General features: G+C 37.1%; 1 protein-coding gene across 1 annotated transcript; it reads right to left on the bottom strand.

Moving 5' to 3' along the window:
* Window positions 1-8080: 8080 nt before the first annotated feature.
* LOC112008505 (disease resistance protein RPV1-like) lies at window positions 8081-11926 on the bottom strand. The gene is made up of 2 exons (XM_024040830.1): window positions 11433-11926; window positions 8081-8831 (listed from the first exon to the last, which is right to left on the bottom strand). The coding sequence occupies exons 1-2, from the start codon at window positions 11924-11926 to the stop codon at window positions 8081-8083; spliced, it is 1245 nt and encodes a 414-aa protein (XP_023896598.1).
* Window positions 11927-15932: the final 4006 nt, after the last annotated feature.

A 15932-nucleotide genomic window follows, 5' to 3' on the forward strand; every position in this document is an offset into this window, starting at 1 on the left:
ATTCTCCAAACTGTTTGCAATAAACAAGTTCAAGAAATTAAACAAATCTAATAATGAAGTTTCGAGAAGGTAAAAATAGTGTCTCTATTTGACATTCAGAGAGAGAAAAAGAGAGAAACACCTGACTCAACAATCTATTTGACGATTGTGGATGTAGCAACTGGGAGTTTAGTATAAACACTTCTCTTATAGATTGTGGAAGCCTTGGAATTTCCGGAAGATACTTGCAGCTTTTAATTTCAAGTGTTTTTAATCTAGTAAACTTACTGATGCTTTCTGGGATTTGATTTTCAAAAACAGAGCAATGCATATTTGCTCTCCTTCTCTGTCACTCTCGAAAGAAGAACAAGATGAGCTAGCTCGTAGTAATAAAAAAGTAAAAGACGTGAAGCATGCTGGTTTCAGGGAAGAAAGGGGGTCGGCTCCGTCATCACCAACCCATGGTCAGGGGCCATGGAATGGTTCGGCTACATTCAGAGATAAACTTATTGGAGAAATTCCTGGTGCTTTCATGCAGGCTTTCTGTTTTTGTGAGCTTATGGAAGATGAAGCGGACTTGGATGATGAAGTAGAGAACCTGCGTGAGGGGCTTGTCGCTGTAAAGTTCTCAGGAGACTTTAAGAAGCGTACTCGAACGCCATGGTCTAAAGCTCTTATAGTCAAGGTGTACGGCAGATCGGTGGGGCTCAACTTTCTGCATAATAGGCTTCTTTCCTTATGGAAACTGGCTGGGAGGTTGGACTGCGTCGATTTGGAGCATGGTTTCTATCTCACTCGTTTTTCTCTTAAAGACGATTATGAAGCCATTCTTAAAAAAGGCCCTTGGTTCATTGGGGAAAACTTCCTCTCCATTAGACCTTGGGAACCAGACTTTCGGCCAGCGTCGGCGAATGTCACATCTATAGCTGTTTGGATACGGCTAAAAGAGCTACCAATTGAATACTATAATCCTGAGGTTCTCATTCATATTGGTAAGTCCATTGGAAATGTTTTGCGGGTAGATTCTCACACTGCCATGGAAACGAGAGGTAGATATGCGAGGATATGTGTTCAAGTTGATGTGGATAAACCACTGCCCACTGCAGTGTTAATTGGGAAATGCGAGCAAACCATCTGTTACGAAGGATTACAGAGCTTGTGTTTTTCTTGCGGAAGAATCGGACACCGTAAAGAAAATTGCCCGTATACAATCCGAGCTGAGTCATCGTCGTCGACGCCTGGAAAGAAGGAGAATGGGACCTCGGATAGCCAGCCATGCGATGAGCGTGTGCCTGACAATGTGGGACCCGAGGTGGAGCCTAGCAAGATCATGCATGAGGGTGTGCGTGAGGAGGTATAGTCAGGTACATACGGTCCGTGGACTGTTGTATCACACAGGAAGAATGGGACTAAGCTCCAGGGTAGTGGAGGGGCCTACAATGGTTTGGATAACGGTCGACTTAAGCATAAGCTGAGAAGGAATGTGAATGAGGCAAGGTTCAACAACATTGTGGGGAAGTTTAAGGCTAGTGATGGGCCGGCCAGGGAGTTTAAAAGGAAGCTGTTGTCTTCAAAGCCCGCCACTGAAGCCCATTTAGCAGATGTGGAACTAAAAGCTAGTAGTAGTGTTTCTCACCAGGCCTATGTTGCGTTGGGAAGAAGCCCAAACTTTCATGATGGGATCAAAGGTAAGGATGGCCCGTTGAGTAAAGTGGACCACAAAGTTTCGGTCAAAAGCAAGAAAGCCCTTGCACGAGCTAAGGCTTATATAATAAATCCTCAGACTAAGACAAGTAGCTGCCAAGCCCTTTCCCATTCAATTCAGTCCGTGAGTTGTTCTCCTCAGGAAAATCAGCAACAAGGTGATAGCACGAGCAAGCCAGATCTGGGTAGAGAGTCGCTGCCATCAACAAAGCCTTGGCTGGAGGTGGGTTTTAAGTTCAAAGGGAGTTGTGGTGGAGAAGAGTGTGAGGGTGGAAGCTCGAAGATTCGTGGGTCTAGCAATTTAGATGGAGGCACCGATGGTAATAAGTTGTGCAGTGAAGCTTTTGGGGAATCGGCAAGAGAGCTGGTTGGGATTGGGTCAACGGATTGTGATGTGGTGCTCAGGGGAGGGGCAGAGCATGGAGTTGCTGAAACAGAGTGTATAGAGCTTAAGGAAGAAGGTCATGCCTTTATTTCCTGTTGATAAGTTTCCCTCTCCGCTTGGTGCTTGTCCGATTTTTCTTGTTTTTGTTATTAATGAATTTCATCATCTGGAATAGTAGGGGTGCGTTAAAACCCAATTTTCAAAGTCATGTTAAGGAGTTGGCTCGTGTTCATGATCCGGCTGTGTTTGTGGTTATGGAAACTCATTTGGGAGGGGAGAGAGCAAAAGGCATTACAGACAGATTGCCTTTTGATGGAGCGATTCATACGGATACGATTGGCCGTACGGGGGGATTATGGCTTCTATGGAATTCTAACAAAGTAGAAGTTAACCTTATGGAAAAAACAGAGCAAGAAATTCATGTTACCATCAAGGTACGAACTTCCAATCTTTCTTGGTTATTCTCAGCTATTTATGCTAGTCCTAGGTTTGCTGAAAGGTCTATTTTGTGGAATAATCTAATAAATGTTGCGGAGTTGCATAGCATGCCCTAGGTTATTGCAGGGGATTTTAACGAGCCTCTTTCTAGTGCTGATAAGTTAGGAGGTAGAGATGTTAGCATCAAGAGGTCTCTTCTTCTAAAGGATTGTCTGGACAGATGCAATATGATTGATCTGGGGTTCTCGGGTTCAAGGTTTACTTGGGCTAATCGTAGAGATGCTCACATTCTCATCCAAGAAAGAATAGATAGGCTTTTTGTAAATCCTAATTGGTGCACTCTCTACCCTGAAGCTAAAATTACTCACCTAACTCGTTGTCACTCGGACCACTGTCCGGTTCTGCTAGAAACCAAGCCTTCTGAGTGGTCTAGACCTAATGTGTCTTTCATGTTCCAGAGTTTTTGGCTCTCAGACCCTTCCTTCCCTAGGATTGTCCAGCAAGCTTGGAGTCAGGGCCTTCACCTCCAGGGTGCTATTACTAAATTCTCGCGGGATGCCTCAAACTGGAATAAAGTTCATTTTGGTAATATCTTTGCAAAAAAGAGAAGGATTATGGCTAGGTTGAATGGAGCCCAGAATAGCTTAGCTCTTAGGCCGTCTCAGAATCTTGTTATTTTGGAAAGGCAGCTCCAAGCTGACCTGGCTTGTGTTCTCAGCCAAGAAGAGGAGCTTTGGGCTTTGAAATCTAGAGTGAACTGGATGATGTTCGGTGATCGTAACACTTCCTTCTACCATATTTCAACCTTGGTACAAAGGAAGAGAAACACTATTAGTGCTATCATGTCTAACACTGGAGAATGGGTGCATGATGAGAACGAGGTGAAGGAGGTGATCCGTAATGGGTTTGCTAAGTTGTATAGTATGTCTCTTTGTTCTGCTCCTCGTCATATTCAGCCTGATAGCACCTAGCATGCTCGTATCACTGATGAGGACCGGGACAGTCTTGATGCAGATGTTACTGATGAGGAAATTAGAGTTGGCCTTTGGTCCTTGAAAGCTTTCAAGGCCCCTGGACCTGATGGCCTCCACGCTGGCTTCTTCCATTGGTTTTGGCTTGTAGTAGGCAAGTCTATAATGAAGGAAGTTAAGAAGGTTTTCCTGTTGAAAGAAGTTTCGGAGTTCTTAAATAGTACTCTCATATCTCTCATTCCCAAAATTCCTGGCCCGGAAACCCTAAGCAACTACCGCCCAATCAGTCTTTGCAACACGGTGTATAAGATTGTGTCGAAAGTAATAGTTTCAAGATTGAGACCGCTGCTTAATCAATTTATCTCTCCTCTTCAGACTGCTTTTGTTCCGGGTAGAAGAGGTACGGACAATGCCATTTTAGTCCAAGAACTTATCCATTCTGTGAGTAGAAAGAAGGGAAAGGTTGGGTATATGGAAATCAAAATAGATTTGGAGAAAGCTTACGACCAGCTCGAATGGAGCTTTGTTAGGGAGATGCTTATCAGAATAAATCTTCCTCAAGGGCTTATAAAGCTTATCATGAGCTGTATTTCGTCAGTAAATACCTCTATTTTAGTAAATGGAGCGAGGTTGGATCAAATTCTTCCCTCCAGAGGAATTAGGCAAGGAGACCCTTTATCTCCGTACATCTTCATTATATGTATGGAATTGCTTGGCCACCTTATTGAAGCACAGTGTATTTCTAAAAACTGGATCCCTGTGAAATCAAATAGAGGAGGTTTGGCGTTCTCTCACCTCTTCTTTGCGGATGACTTAGTGCTATTTTCTAAAGCTGACCATGCGAATTGCACTATTGTCCGAGAGGTGTTGAATGAGTTCTGTGATCGATCGGGGCAAACAGTGAGTGAGGCGAAATCCAGAGTATATTTTTCGCCAAATGTGGATAGGGAAATGAGAGGTTCTCTTTGTAATATTTTGGGGTTTCAATCTACACCAAATATTGGAAAGTATCTTGGCATTCCCATTAAACATTCTGGCCCTTCAGCTAATGATTTCAACTTTGTTTTGGATCGGGTTAAGCAGAAGCTTGCAGGATGGAAGGCAAATCTCCTTTCCTTGGCAGGTAGAGCTGTTTTGGTCAAGCATGTTTCCTCTACTATCCCTAATTATGTGATGCAATGTGCTTATTTACCTGGTAAAATCTCTACCAAATGTGGATAGGGAAATGAGAGGTTCTCTTTGTAATATTTTGGGGTTTCAATCTACACCAAATATTGGAAAGTATCTTGGCATTCCCATTAAACATTCTGGCCCTTCAGCTAATGATTTCAACTTTGTTTTGGATCGGGTTAAGCAGAAGCTTGCAGGATGGAAGGCAAATCTCCTTTCCTTGGCAGGTAGAGCTGTTTTGGTCAAGCATGTTTCCTCTACTATCCCTAATTATGTGATGCAATGTGCTTATTTACCTGGTAAAATCTCTGAGGGCATTGATAGAGTTAATAGGAATTTTGTTTGGGGTTCTTCGGAAACTGCAAAAAAGACTCATTAGGTGAACTGGGAAAAGGTTACTAAGACTAAAGAGGAGGGTGGCTTAGGGATCCAGTCGGCTAAGGGAAGAAATTTGGCCCTTCTAGCAAAACTTAACTGGAGATTTCAGACAGAAGGAAGTTCTTTATGGGTGCAGGTTCTTAAAGGTAAATATTGTAGTACCAAAAGAATTAGTTCAAGTAATAGAGACAGATTGCCTTGCTCTAGGGTGTGGTCTGCAATGAAAAAGGGAGCTGAGGTGTTTCAAAAAGGAGTTAGATGGACCATTGGAAGGGATAGTAATCTTAGTCTTTGGAATGATAGCTAGACTAAGATGGGCCCACTGACCCGAGAAGCGATGGAGCTAAGAGTGAGGGAAGTTGTATCTGTTGGTGGATGGGACTGGACAAAAATCCCTTTTGTTTTTCCGGAGCCAACAAAACTTGAGCTTTAGGCAATTCCTATTGCTTTGGCGTCGAGAGGAGTGGATAAGTTAACTTGGATAGATTCAGAGCATGGTACTTTCAATATTGGGTCTGCCTATAAGGTAGCTACTAGGGTGGGTCATGGTGCTCAGTTTGAGGGGAGCTGGACTTGGAAAGTAAAGATTCTGCCCAGGATTCAATCCTTTGTTTGGCTTTGCTTGCATAATAGTATAGGAGTAAAAGATTGTCTCTTTTCAAGGGGTATTGTTCCTGAGAGTTCCTGCCCTTTGTGTCATTCAACCAATGAGTCCATTTTGCATGCGCTAAGGGATTGTAAAGTTGTGAAGCATATCTGGAGTCAATTGGGAGTGTGTGATGTGGACAATCTTTTCTTTGAAAGAGATATTCAGGAATGGTTAAAAGTCAATAGTACAATAAAGAAACACACAGGTCAGCTACACATTCCTTGGAATATTCAATTTCTTTTTGCTGTTTGGTTAATTTGGAAGCATAGGAACCATAAGGTCTTCAGGAGTCTTGAGCCGAATCCCCATTTGGCAAAGGAAATAGTCCAAAGGGCATTTGAGTACAACTTCTGTGCTGCGCCAGCCAAGGAGCCCGTCGTTAGAATTGTTAGGCCAATCCGATGGTCTAAACCTGTAGCAAGTTGGTTGAAATTGAACACAGATGGTTCTTCCCTTGGAAACCCGGGTTTGGCAAGTGGAAGGGGTTTGATTCGTAATGAAGAGGGTGGATGGGTGGTTGGGTTTGCTCGCAAAATAGGAATTACAACTAGTTTTCTTGCTGAACTCTGGGCACTTAGAGACGGTCTTAATCTTTGTGTTAATCACAGCATATTAGCAGTAGAAGTAGAGTTGGATGCTAAGTCTGTCGTGGATGCTGTTGTGAACCCCAAGTATTCTAATATCTGTGCTTCTGCTCTTTTGGATGATTGTAGACACTTGTTACAGCAAATCCCTCAAATTCGTTTCAAGCATTGTTTCCGAGAAGCAAACCGTTGTGCGGATGCCTTAGCCAGGATGGGAGGTCTTCAAGAAGCTGAGTTTTCTGTATTTGAAAGTCCTCCTGTGGATATTTCTAGTTTGTTAGATTTTGATCTCAATGGCTTGTACTTGAATAGGCTCTGTCCTGTTTCTTTGTTGGAGCTTTAGCTCTGTTTTATAATTCCAGTTGACCAAAAAAAAAAGTAATATTGATTTCATTTAAATAAAGATATTCTAATACAGGGAAATAATCAGGCTTCATCAAAAAATCTAATTCGATTAGATTTCCAACATTGCTCAAATCTAGTTGTTCCAACATTAGAAACACATATACCTTAAAGCAAGTAAACTCTCTGCATGATCTCAATTTGCCAGAAGATATAGATAATGCCTTGGGCAGTCTTAATTTATAAATGATATCTGAAAGATCCATAAGATTTTTGCAGCAATATTGGTATAAACCATTAAGAATGTTGTAGTTGCAGTGGAATAAGAAAGAAAAATCATCAAGACTCAAGCAGGATGAAATATCCAAAATTTGGAGAGATTTCCACATGAGATGGCTTGGAAAATAATGAATTTTTTCACAATTTATAAGCCGCAATTCTTGAAGCTTATCAAGAGATCCAATGGACTCATGAAACTCAACTAAATTTGTACAATAAGAAAGGTCCAATTCCTCCAAGTTTAGGGTGCACAAATCAGGTAATTTCGTAATGGACTCACATCCACTGGCGTCAATACGTTTCAAATTCTGGAATTGGAACTCCTGAATAAAAAAATAAAAAATTATCTTCACCAAACTTTAAATTAAAATTTTGAACAAATCATAATTTGGAAAAGACATAACTATACCTGCTTAAGTAACTTCTCTAACCTAATGTGGTTACATGGCATCTTGAGTGCAACAAGTTTTTTAGGGCAAAAAGTAGATGGCAAGGGAAATGAATAATAACTCCAATCAAGCAATATTATTCCGTTGGGAAGATATTTGAGTTCTTCACAAATTTGCACATTGTCAACTATAAGAAATTTGAGATTTTCCATCCTTTTGAAAGCATCAGCTTCCAATTTCATGATTATTGGTTTATGGGAGCACAACATTATGCCTCGAATTTTATTTGAACCCTGTTTGAATAGAGTATTGAGTGGAATACATTACCCAAAAGAAATTTTCAATAGTATAACGATTTGAAATTTTAAACAAAATAGGTTAATGATAAACTTAGATTTTCCTCAACATTAGAAAGAAAAAAGTTTGGCTAAAAAACCAATGTGAAGAAAAAGAAGTAATACCATATTTTTTGTAAGAACTTCTAGAGCATCATTATAACACCATAGCCTTGTACATTTTCCAGGAACTTTTGATTCTTGTTAAGCAATTTCTCTACCCATTTGTTGAAGCAAGTCATGCATCCATAACTCATTAAATTCAACCTTTATGAGACACTTATCTATAAGTTTTGAAATACCAAAATTCGTATATAAATTGCAAGCATATAATATATCCACAACATGATTTACGAACCATCCTTTGAAGAAACATGCAATATCAAGGAAAATATCCCGTTCATTTTCGTCCAATCCTTCAAAACTTACTTTAAGTGTTTTTTGAATTTCTTTGTTAGGAATATTCTTGTACGTCTCTCATTCACTTTCCCATTGACAAATGTTTCCTTCACACAAATCAGAACCTATTACTTGTAGAGCTAATGGAAGGCCACTAGCATAACTTATGAACTGATTTGTAAGTTGTATATAATTTGCCTCAGGTTCGTTATTGCTGAACGCATGCTTACTAAAGAGTTGGAGAGCTTCATGTCGGTCTAAGTCTACAACCTTGTAGATTAAAGGATCATTTTCAAGAGTGGTTAGCACATGCTTGTCTCTTGTTGTTATAATAACTCTACTTCCATTAGCAAGCCAATCACATTTTCCAAGCAAATTTTCTATTTGGTCCAATTTATCTACATCATCAAGAATCAAAAGAACCTTTTTACAAGAAAGTCTTTCTTTTATCACATTGATTCCTTTAGATATATTGCACACCTTAGATTGTTTGTCCCCTAAGATCTCAAAAAGAAATTTCTCTTGTAGTTTGATAATGCCACGAATTGTTCTTGAGTTTTCCCTAAAATTCATTAGGAAGCTACTTCCTTCAAAATAATCAGTAACTCTATTATAAACAACTTTTGCAATTGTAGTCTTTCCTACTCCTCCAAGTCCATGAATCCCTACTATGTGAACACCATTTAACTTAGTATCTAAAAGCAATTCTACGGCCTTTGCATGAGAGTCTACTCCAATTGGGTATTTAGCAACAAACAACCTTGTGCGATTTAATTTAGTACTTGATACCTCTTTGATAATTCCTTGGATAAATTGATATTTAGGATAACTGCCAATTGTAGAGCAGAGGAAACATATAATGAGTTAGACTAGCAGGAAATATAAATACTAAAATGAAAATAATTCAAGATGACTAGTTGTATGACTTACAATGACACATTTTTTAAATAAAGTACATGTTCATGTAACTCATAGATTTGAGACTATAATTATTTTAATCAATCAGTTGTGAACGTTCCATATTGGTTGGTAGGGCCAATATTGACCACATCGGTATGGGAGATTTAGTATAAGGAACCCCCTTGAAAGCATTTCAATTCAAACATTAGTCCATGATGAGGACAAGAAAGAGCTCAAGGAAAAAGAAGATTAAATATAGCAAGATTCAATAATTGCGGTCTGTAAAGTTGTGATTTACAACTATGTTTTATGTTGGCTTCATTCCATGACAAAAAGTGTTGTAAATTGCTTTAATTTTGTTCCTTGTATTTTGTGGGATTTTATTGTATTGGGTTTAGTATTAAGTTGGTGAAGACTCAAGCTTAATTGAAGAATCAGTGCATTTCACGACTAGCTCGCAAGAAGATCGCGAGAAGGCTTCCCACGAAAAAAGCATGTGAGAAGCACATAACTGGAAGCTAAAGAGTTGTGCCAGACTGTCGTTTTTGTGAGTGTCTCACGGGTAAGGCCTTCCTGTGAGGTAGTCACAAAACATTCTGCCTGGAGGATTTTTGAGAGTGACTTTCTTACCCTTCACCCATACTATATATACCCTCATTACCCACAAATATAAATGAGGCCATTCAGAGAGAAAAACCCTAGGTAGGTTTTCTACAACACACACCCATCTTTTAGAGAGAGAGCTACTCATCCTTAGAGAGAAATCTTTGTAGCTTCTTCTCCTTCCCTCTCTCATTGTCATACCTTGAGAGGAGATTTGTACCCAAACACAACCCACACCTATTCAGAGTGTAGAGAGTGTTTTGGAGCTTGGGAAGCTTTGAGAATTTGCCAAAAGAAGCCAGTGAGGCTTGGAGGATGCAATTGGGCGTATTGCGGGATCCGGAAAGCTAGACATGGTCTTTGAAACAAGAAAAATAACACAACAATCAAACACTACAGGAAAGTGGCTTTGATACCATTTTGAAATCTAAAGAGAAAAGAAAATAGTTGTAGGAAACTTGTAGTGAGCAGAAAGAATGAGAGAGAGAAAGAGAAAGAAGTTCACGAAGGAAGTCCTTGATGGCTACATTGTTACTAAATGATCAAGTACAACAATACATAGGACCCTAGTAGGGTACATATAGATGCTAAGGGATTACAATTAGGCGTAGGTGAACTTTACACCACATGTGATGCCCCAAAATAGTTGATTGAGTGTAAATCGTGCAGGTGTGTAAAGAGTGCCACATAGGGCATATAACGCAAATGTGACTCACGTTTTTCATTAGATCGTTACAAATAGTATTAATGCAGGTCTGGTAACCCCGTTTGGGTTCAAAGATACTACCTTACAAAGTGGGCCCTAATGAAGGCACTAGGGATTTAAGTTGGGGAGAATGTGATGCCCCAAATTGATTGATTGAGTGTATGTTGTGTAGGTGTGTGATGAGTCACACATCAAGCATATACTAGGTTGATTTGGGTTTTATTAACAGCTACAATAAGTCTCAATTGTTACTAGTTCTTTTAAGGTATAGTGTAGATGTGGTTAGCACTTTCCTTGGGTTGTTACAAATTTTATAAGAGCTAGCCATGAATGATAATGTGTGTGCCCATAAGGGGGGGTGATTGTGAAAGACTAAAGGGAGAAGCAATCCTGAGTCTCACATCACCTAGGGAAGCATAGGGGATGTGCTCATAAGGGGTGGTCTCCCTTTAATGTCTAGAGACATTTTCTCCCACTGCGACATGTGTGCCCATAAGGGAGTGATTATGAAGGAATAAAGGAAGAAGCAATCCTAGAGTCTCACATCACCTAGGAAGCACATGAGATGTGTTTATAAGAGGTGATCTCCCTTCAATGTGTAGAGATATTTTCTCCCACTTCTGTGTGTTTACACAATCAAGGTAGGAGTCATTGCACTGCAAGTTGACCTCTATGGGGCTCTTACACAATAAACCGATATACAATATCTCTAACAATCTTGAATTAAATTGACAAATGTTAGAATGAGTGAATTCCCTCGTCCTGACTTAGATCCTATTTTTTATTTTCATTGTGAGTGACGTTATTTAATTTTTATTTCGATTTATTTTATTTGTTCTCTTACTATGTAGTGAAAATTAGGACGTTATGTTGACGCTAAGAAACCTTAATTAGTTTTTATTTTTCATTTTTTATGCATTGAGATGTAGTTTGTTTCTTTATATAACGATGATAAGTTATATAAACTAATTTTCACTTTTGAGTTTTTGAATGTGTATATGTCATAAAAATATATGTAACCTTGAAACAGTACTCCGATACTCTATTCACAACTTTGATTTTAATACATTCTTTATATATATTTGTATTGACCTTAGTCATAAAAATATATTTGTATTTTAATATTTGTATTTTCATAATTTGGTATGTAGTAGTCATTACTAAACTTAGAGGTTTGAAAGCTATAAAAAGACACAAGATTAGTGATTAGATGATACATACCCATCTTCATAATGCCATGTAGACAAATTGGCCACTTCCTTTAGAGCTGCCCTCCACCTCAGCACTTTCTTTATGTTATTCTTGAATTTTTTTTCTTGTTGAGTTAGTGCTACTCCAAAATTACCTTCTTGCTTACGTATTTCAGATGGATTCACTTTGTTAAAAACAGGTAAAACTACTTGTCCATTTTTCTTACACTCAAGAATCTCAGCAAGTTCTTCCAAGCACCAAGTGGAAAATGCATAATTTTGAGAGAATATGATAATTGAAATCATTGACGATTTAATGGCTTTGATAAGTTCCATTGAAATTTCTTCACCTCTTTGGAGATCATTATCAATGAAGATCTTGAAACTTTTGTCATACAAAATCTTGTATAAATGACCAGCAAAACCATTGTGGGTATCTTCGCCTCTAAAACTCAAGAAGACATCATAGTTCCAGTGGTAAGTGGAAGAAGAAAAGGAGGATCCTTCATTGGTAGAGAAAGACATCGCAATCTCAATCTATGAGGGAGAAAGCAAGGTTGCAAAGATCTAAAGAATGGGAGGATAGATCAGTACATTCCGGTCTAATTATAATGAAGAGAAGAGTTGCAAGATGATCGAGGAACTCAAAAGGATTGCTAGGCAATAGAGTGAATAATGCCTCCTCCACAACTTTTGACTTTCGACTTTCGAATAATTCCTTCCAACAAACACATATTTTCAATATTCCATTGTAAAGACTAATCGTGTGTAGGGCCACAGACTTTATTCCTTCAAAACTCTTCTTCCATCTTGATTCTTGAACCTAACAGTACAAAACCCGAATGTTGTTTACAACTTACAAGCCAAAGGTTTCAAAGGGATTACCTTTGTATTTCAAAAGTAAACCCTATAATTTCAAAAGTAATATTAAACCTTAAAGTTTAAAATTGATACAGATTAAACCTTACAGTTTCACTAGTTTCAAATAGAACTTTGGACTTTTGGGTTTGATTAAGGGTTTAAATTGATATCATCAATCAATCAATCAATCATCAATCAATCAAAATATATATATAAAATCAGAGACCTCATGTGAGAGAGCTTGAGGTTTTGCCAAGTGGCACATTCGTTAAGCTTCTCTCATTTAGGCTTCCACCTTATCAAAGTTTACATTTATGTAAAACTTTTAATTCATTGAATATGCTAATGAAGTTAATACACATTAATTATCTATAAGTATGCACTAATTTTATATATATATATATATATATAAGAATTTCATATGGTTTTTTTTTTAAAAAAAAAAATTAAGAAAGAAAAAAAAACATCACGTGAGAGACCATGCAATTTTGTCATGAGGTGCATTATAAGAGTAATTTTTCATTTAGCTTTACACCTCAAATTCTTTACATATTTGGATTATAATAAAATTCTATTAATAGGATATCACTATTTTCACTGAATGTTTAACTTGCCACTATCATACTTCAATAACATAAACATGACATCATAAATTTTAGATGATATTTCCATAAACCAACTAAACATTTACATTTTTCTCAACCAAAAAAATAAAAATAAAAAAAATAACATTTACATGAAATTACAAATTTTTGCTACTAACTCCAAGCCAATGTAGAAACAAAAATTATGATTAAAAATTTCAGCAAAAAAATAAATGATCAAATAAACAATCAACTTATTACACCACATTTTTCTTTTTTTTGAGAAGATATTACACCACATACTAACTAATTTCTAATTTATGTAACTTTTTCTCTATAGTTTAAATTCTCCATCCCCTTAATTTGTATTACATCATTAATTTAACAAAAATCTCTTCATGTTATTGCAACATTACTTCATATTATTATTTTAAAATATTTTGGATAATCTATATAAGTTTTTCACATAATAACTTAAAGCATTATCCGCGCATCGCACGGGAACTTGACTAGTATTTTAAAAGTTCAAGGTTTAATTTCACACTATTAAAACTACGGTGTTAAATTTGTAAGTCTTAAACTTCAGGGTCTAATTTGAAATGACTCCTCAAGTATAGGATTTAAAATGTAATTTTTTAGGACATGATTGGTGGAAATAGGGTTGAATTTTTGCAAGGGCTAGCTCTAATGGTGAAGCCTTGGTGTACCAAGTTTGAGGTCTAGTGTTTGATTCGTCACTTACTTAATATAGGTGGCTTAAGGGTGGTTGCCTGTATCCAAGGTTTACCTCGGTGCCCATGCCACCAAAGGTGGGGTTGGAGGTTCCATGTCATAACAAATAGGGTTGTGTTAACCGGCACCGTAAGGTGCTGATTAATTGTAGCCCTTTGTACTTTTTTTTATAGCATTATTGCAACTTTATGTCATATTTTTGCAACTTTTAGGTTGTGGTACCAACTTTATAGTGAGAAAAAAGATATTAAAATAAGTTGTGGATCAGTTTTATATCTTTTTTTTTTTTTTTTCTTTTTGTTCAATTTTTTTTATCAAATGAGACTCACATTAGTGCAACATTAACAAGCACCGCACAGTGCATGTTAACATTTGCCTAAAAAATATTATGCTTTGATCAAGGAGAAAAAGGAGATGTNAAAAAAAAAAAAAAAAAAAAAAAAAGCAAGGGACGGTGAACCCAGGTGAAAAAAAAAAAAAAGGAAGAACCTAGTGAAAGAACAACAACAACAACAACAAACAAACAAAAAAACCAGCCAACGGAAACCAGTGAAAGAAGAAAAAAAAACCGAACCCAGAAAGTGAAAAGAGAAGAAAAGAAGAAAAAAAGAAAAGGAGAATAGAAAAGAAAAGAAGAAAAAAAAAAAAAAAACCAGACCCAGAAAGTGAAAAGAAAAGAAAAGAAAAGAAAAGAAGAAAAAAGAAGAAGAAGAAGAAGAAGAAGAGGAGGAGCAAACAGTCCCAGACCCATGAAAGACAAAAAGAAAAGAAAAAAAAAAAAAAAAAAGAGAAAAGAAGATAAAGAGGGAGCAAAAATCTGACTGTGGGACTGGCTGTGTGATGTTATTTACAAGTTTGCCATTGAAAACAGAAAACTGAAAACTGAAAACAGCCAAAAGTTGTTTTCAGTTTTTACAACTCATAACTCAAAAAATAGAGAATTAAGTATTGGAAACAGAGTTATGAAAACAACGAAATTGTGCAAGCAAACGAGTATTCTGCTATGGGTCCCACCATTTTTGAGAATTGAGTTATGAAAATTGCCAATCTAAATAGCCTCTTAGTGGTTCAATGTTAACAATAGAGTGAATAGTGCCTCCTCTGCAACTTTTGACTAGACTAATTGTGTGTAGGGCCAAACTTTATTCCTTCACAACTCTATAAAATCTACAAAGATCACAACAATTTTACGTAAATTTCGGGTCCTGATTTGTCAAAGAAAAATAAAAGTTATTAAATCTACATAGATAACTCTCGAACTGAAAGATTGCTCTTTTGAGTTCTAACCACGTCACCAGTGGCAGAGCTGGGTGGGGCATGCATCCACAACATTTTCATAAGGGCAAAATTTGCCAAACAGTATAATTTTGGAAAAATTTTAAGCGGTGGCATGCATTCAAAGTTAATTAGTTAGTTGGAGTATTTTTTGGAAATTGATTTTAAGAAACTTGACTTCTAGCCAAAATCAATTATAGTAAACTCGTCTTCCAGCCAAAATCGTTTTTTTCCTCTTTTTTTAATCTATTTTCAGTAGGAAGTCGACTATTGTAAACTCGACTTCCACTGAAAGTCAATTTGCTGTACTCAACTTCAAAAAAGAGTCCACCTAACTAATTAACTTTGAACGCATGCCATCCACCTAAAATGTTTCCAGAATCATACTGTTTGGTAAATTTTACCTTTCCATAAGGTGGTAAGTTATTATTGGTTCTAATTTGAATCCATAACTTAAATAATTTTTTTATCCCCCATAACAACCAATAACAACCTACCGTTTAAGATTTGTCGTGAAAATATTATAGACATAGTATTTCTCTAAAAATAATATAGACATGTTTCAATCCTCAAATCTTAAGTTTGTTCAAGAAAAGAAAATCCAAAAATAAGAATAGGATTTGGTCCATATCTTTAGCCCATGGCTCCTCTAAAATATAAACCCAAAATTAATAATTTTAACAAATTTGTAATAACGCATCAAATAAAACCCAAATATTTTCTAAATCAAGATTCCTAATTAAATCAAAATTAAACTCCAAAAAAATTGCATAGTTAATATATAAACAACTCTAGACTTCACAACCGTTTACTCCCAAAATGTAAAAGTCGGATAATAAAAAAAAATTCCCTTACGCCGCCATACTTGCAAGCTCAACTCTGATCGGTTATCCTATCCATACCGTTGAAGAAATGACCAGCCGATCTATCTTCACGGCTGTCTCTCTCTCTCTCTCTCTCTCTCTCTCTCTCTCTCTCTCTCTCTACGTTCAGTAGCTTTTCTTTAGTTTTAAAGCTTCAGTTCTTAGAGTTACTTTTTGTTTTTAGGAAAGAGTAAAGTCCCACTTTATTTTATTGAG

Source organism: Quercus suber, unplaced genomic scaffold (assembly GCF_002906115.3).
Source record: "Quercus suber isolate HL8 unplaced genomic scaffold, Cork oak 2.0 scaffold_85, whole genome shotgun sequence".
NCBI lineage: Eukaryota > Viridiplantae > Streptophyta > Magnoliopsida > Fagales > Fagaceae > Quercus > Quercus suber.

What these genes read in the sequence shown, in the direction of transcription:
- LOC112008505 (XM_024040830.1), bottom strand. Translation starts at nt 11,926, where the DNA reads ATGTCTTTCTCTACCAATGAAGGATCCTCCTTTTCTTCTTCCACTTAC. An exon ending in ACATGGCATTATGAAGATGG is followed by an intron (nt 8,832 to 11,432) that starts GTATGTATCATC and finishes TACAATTGGCAG; the next exon opens with TTATCCTAAATATCAATTTA.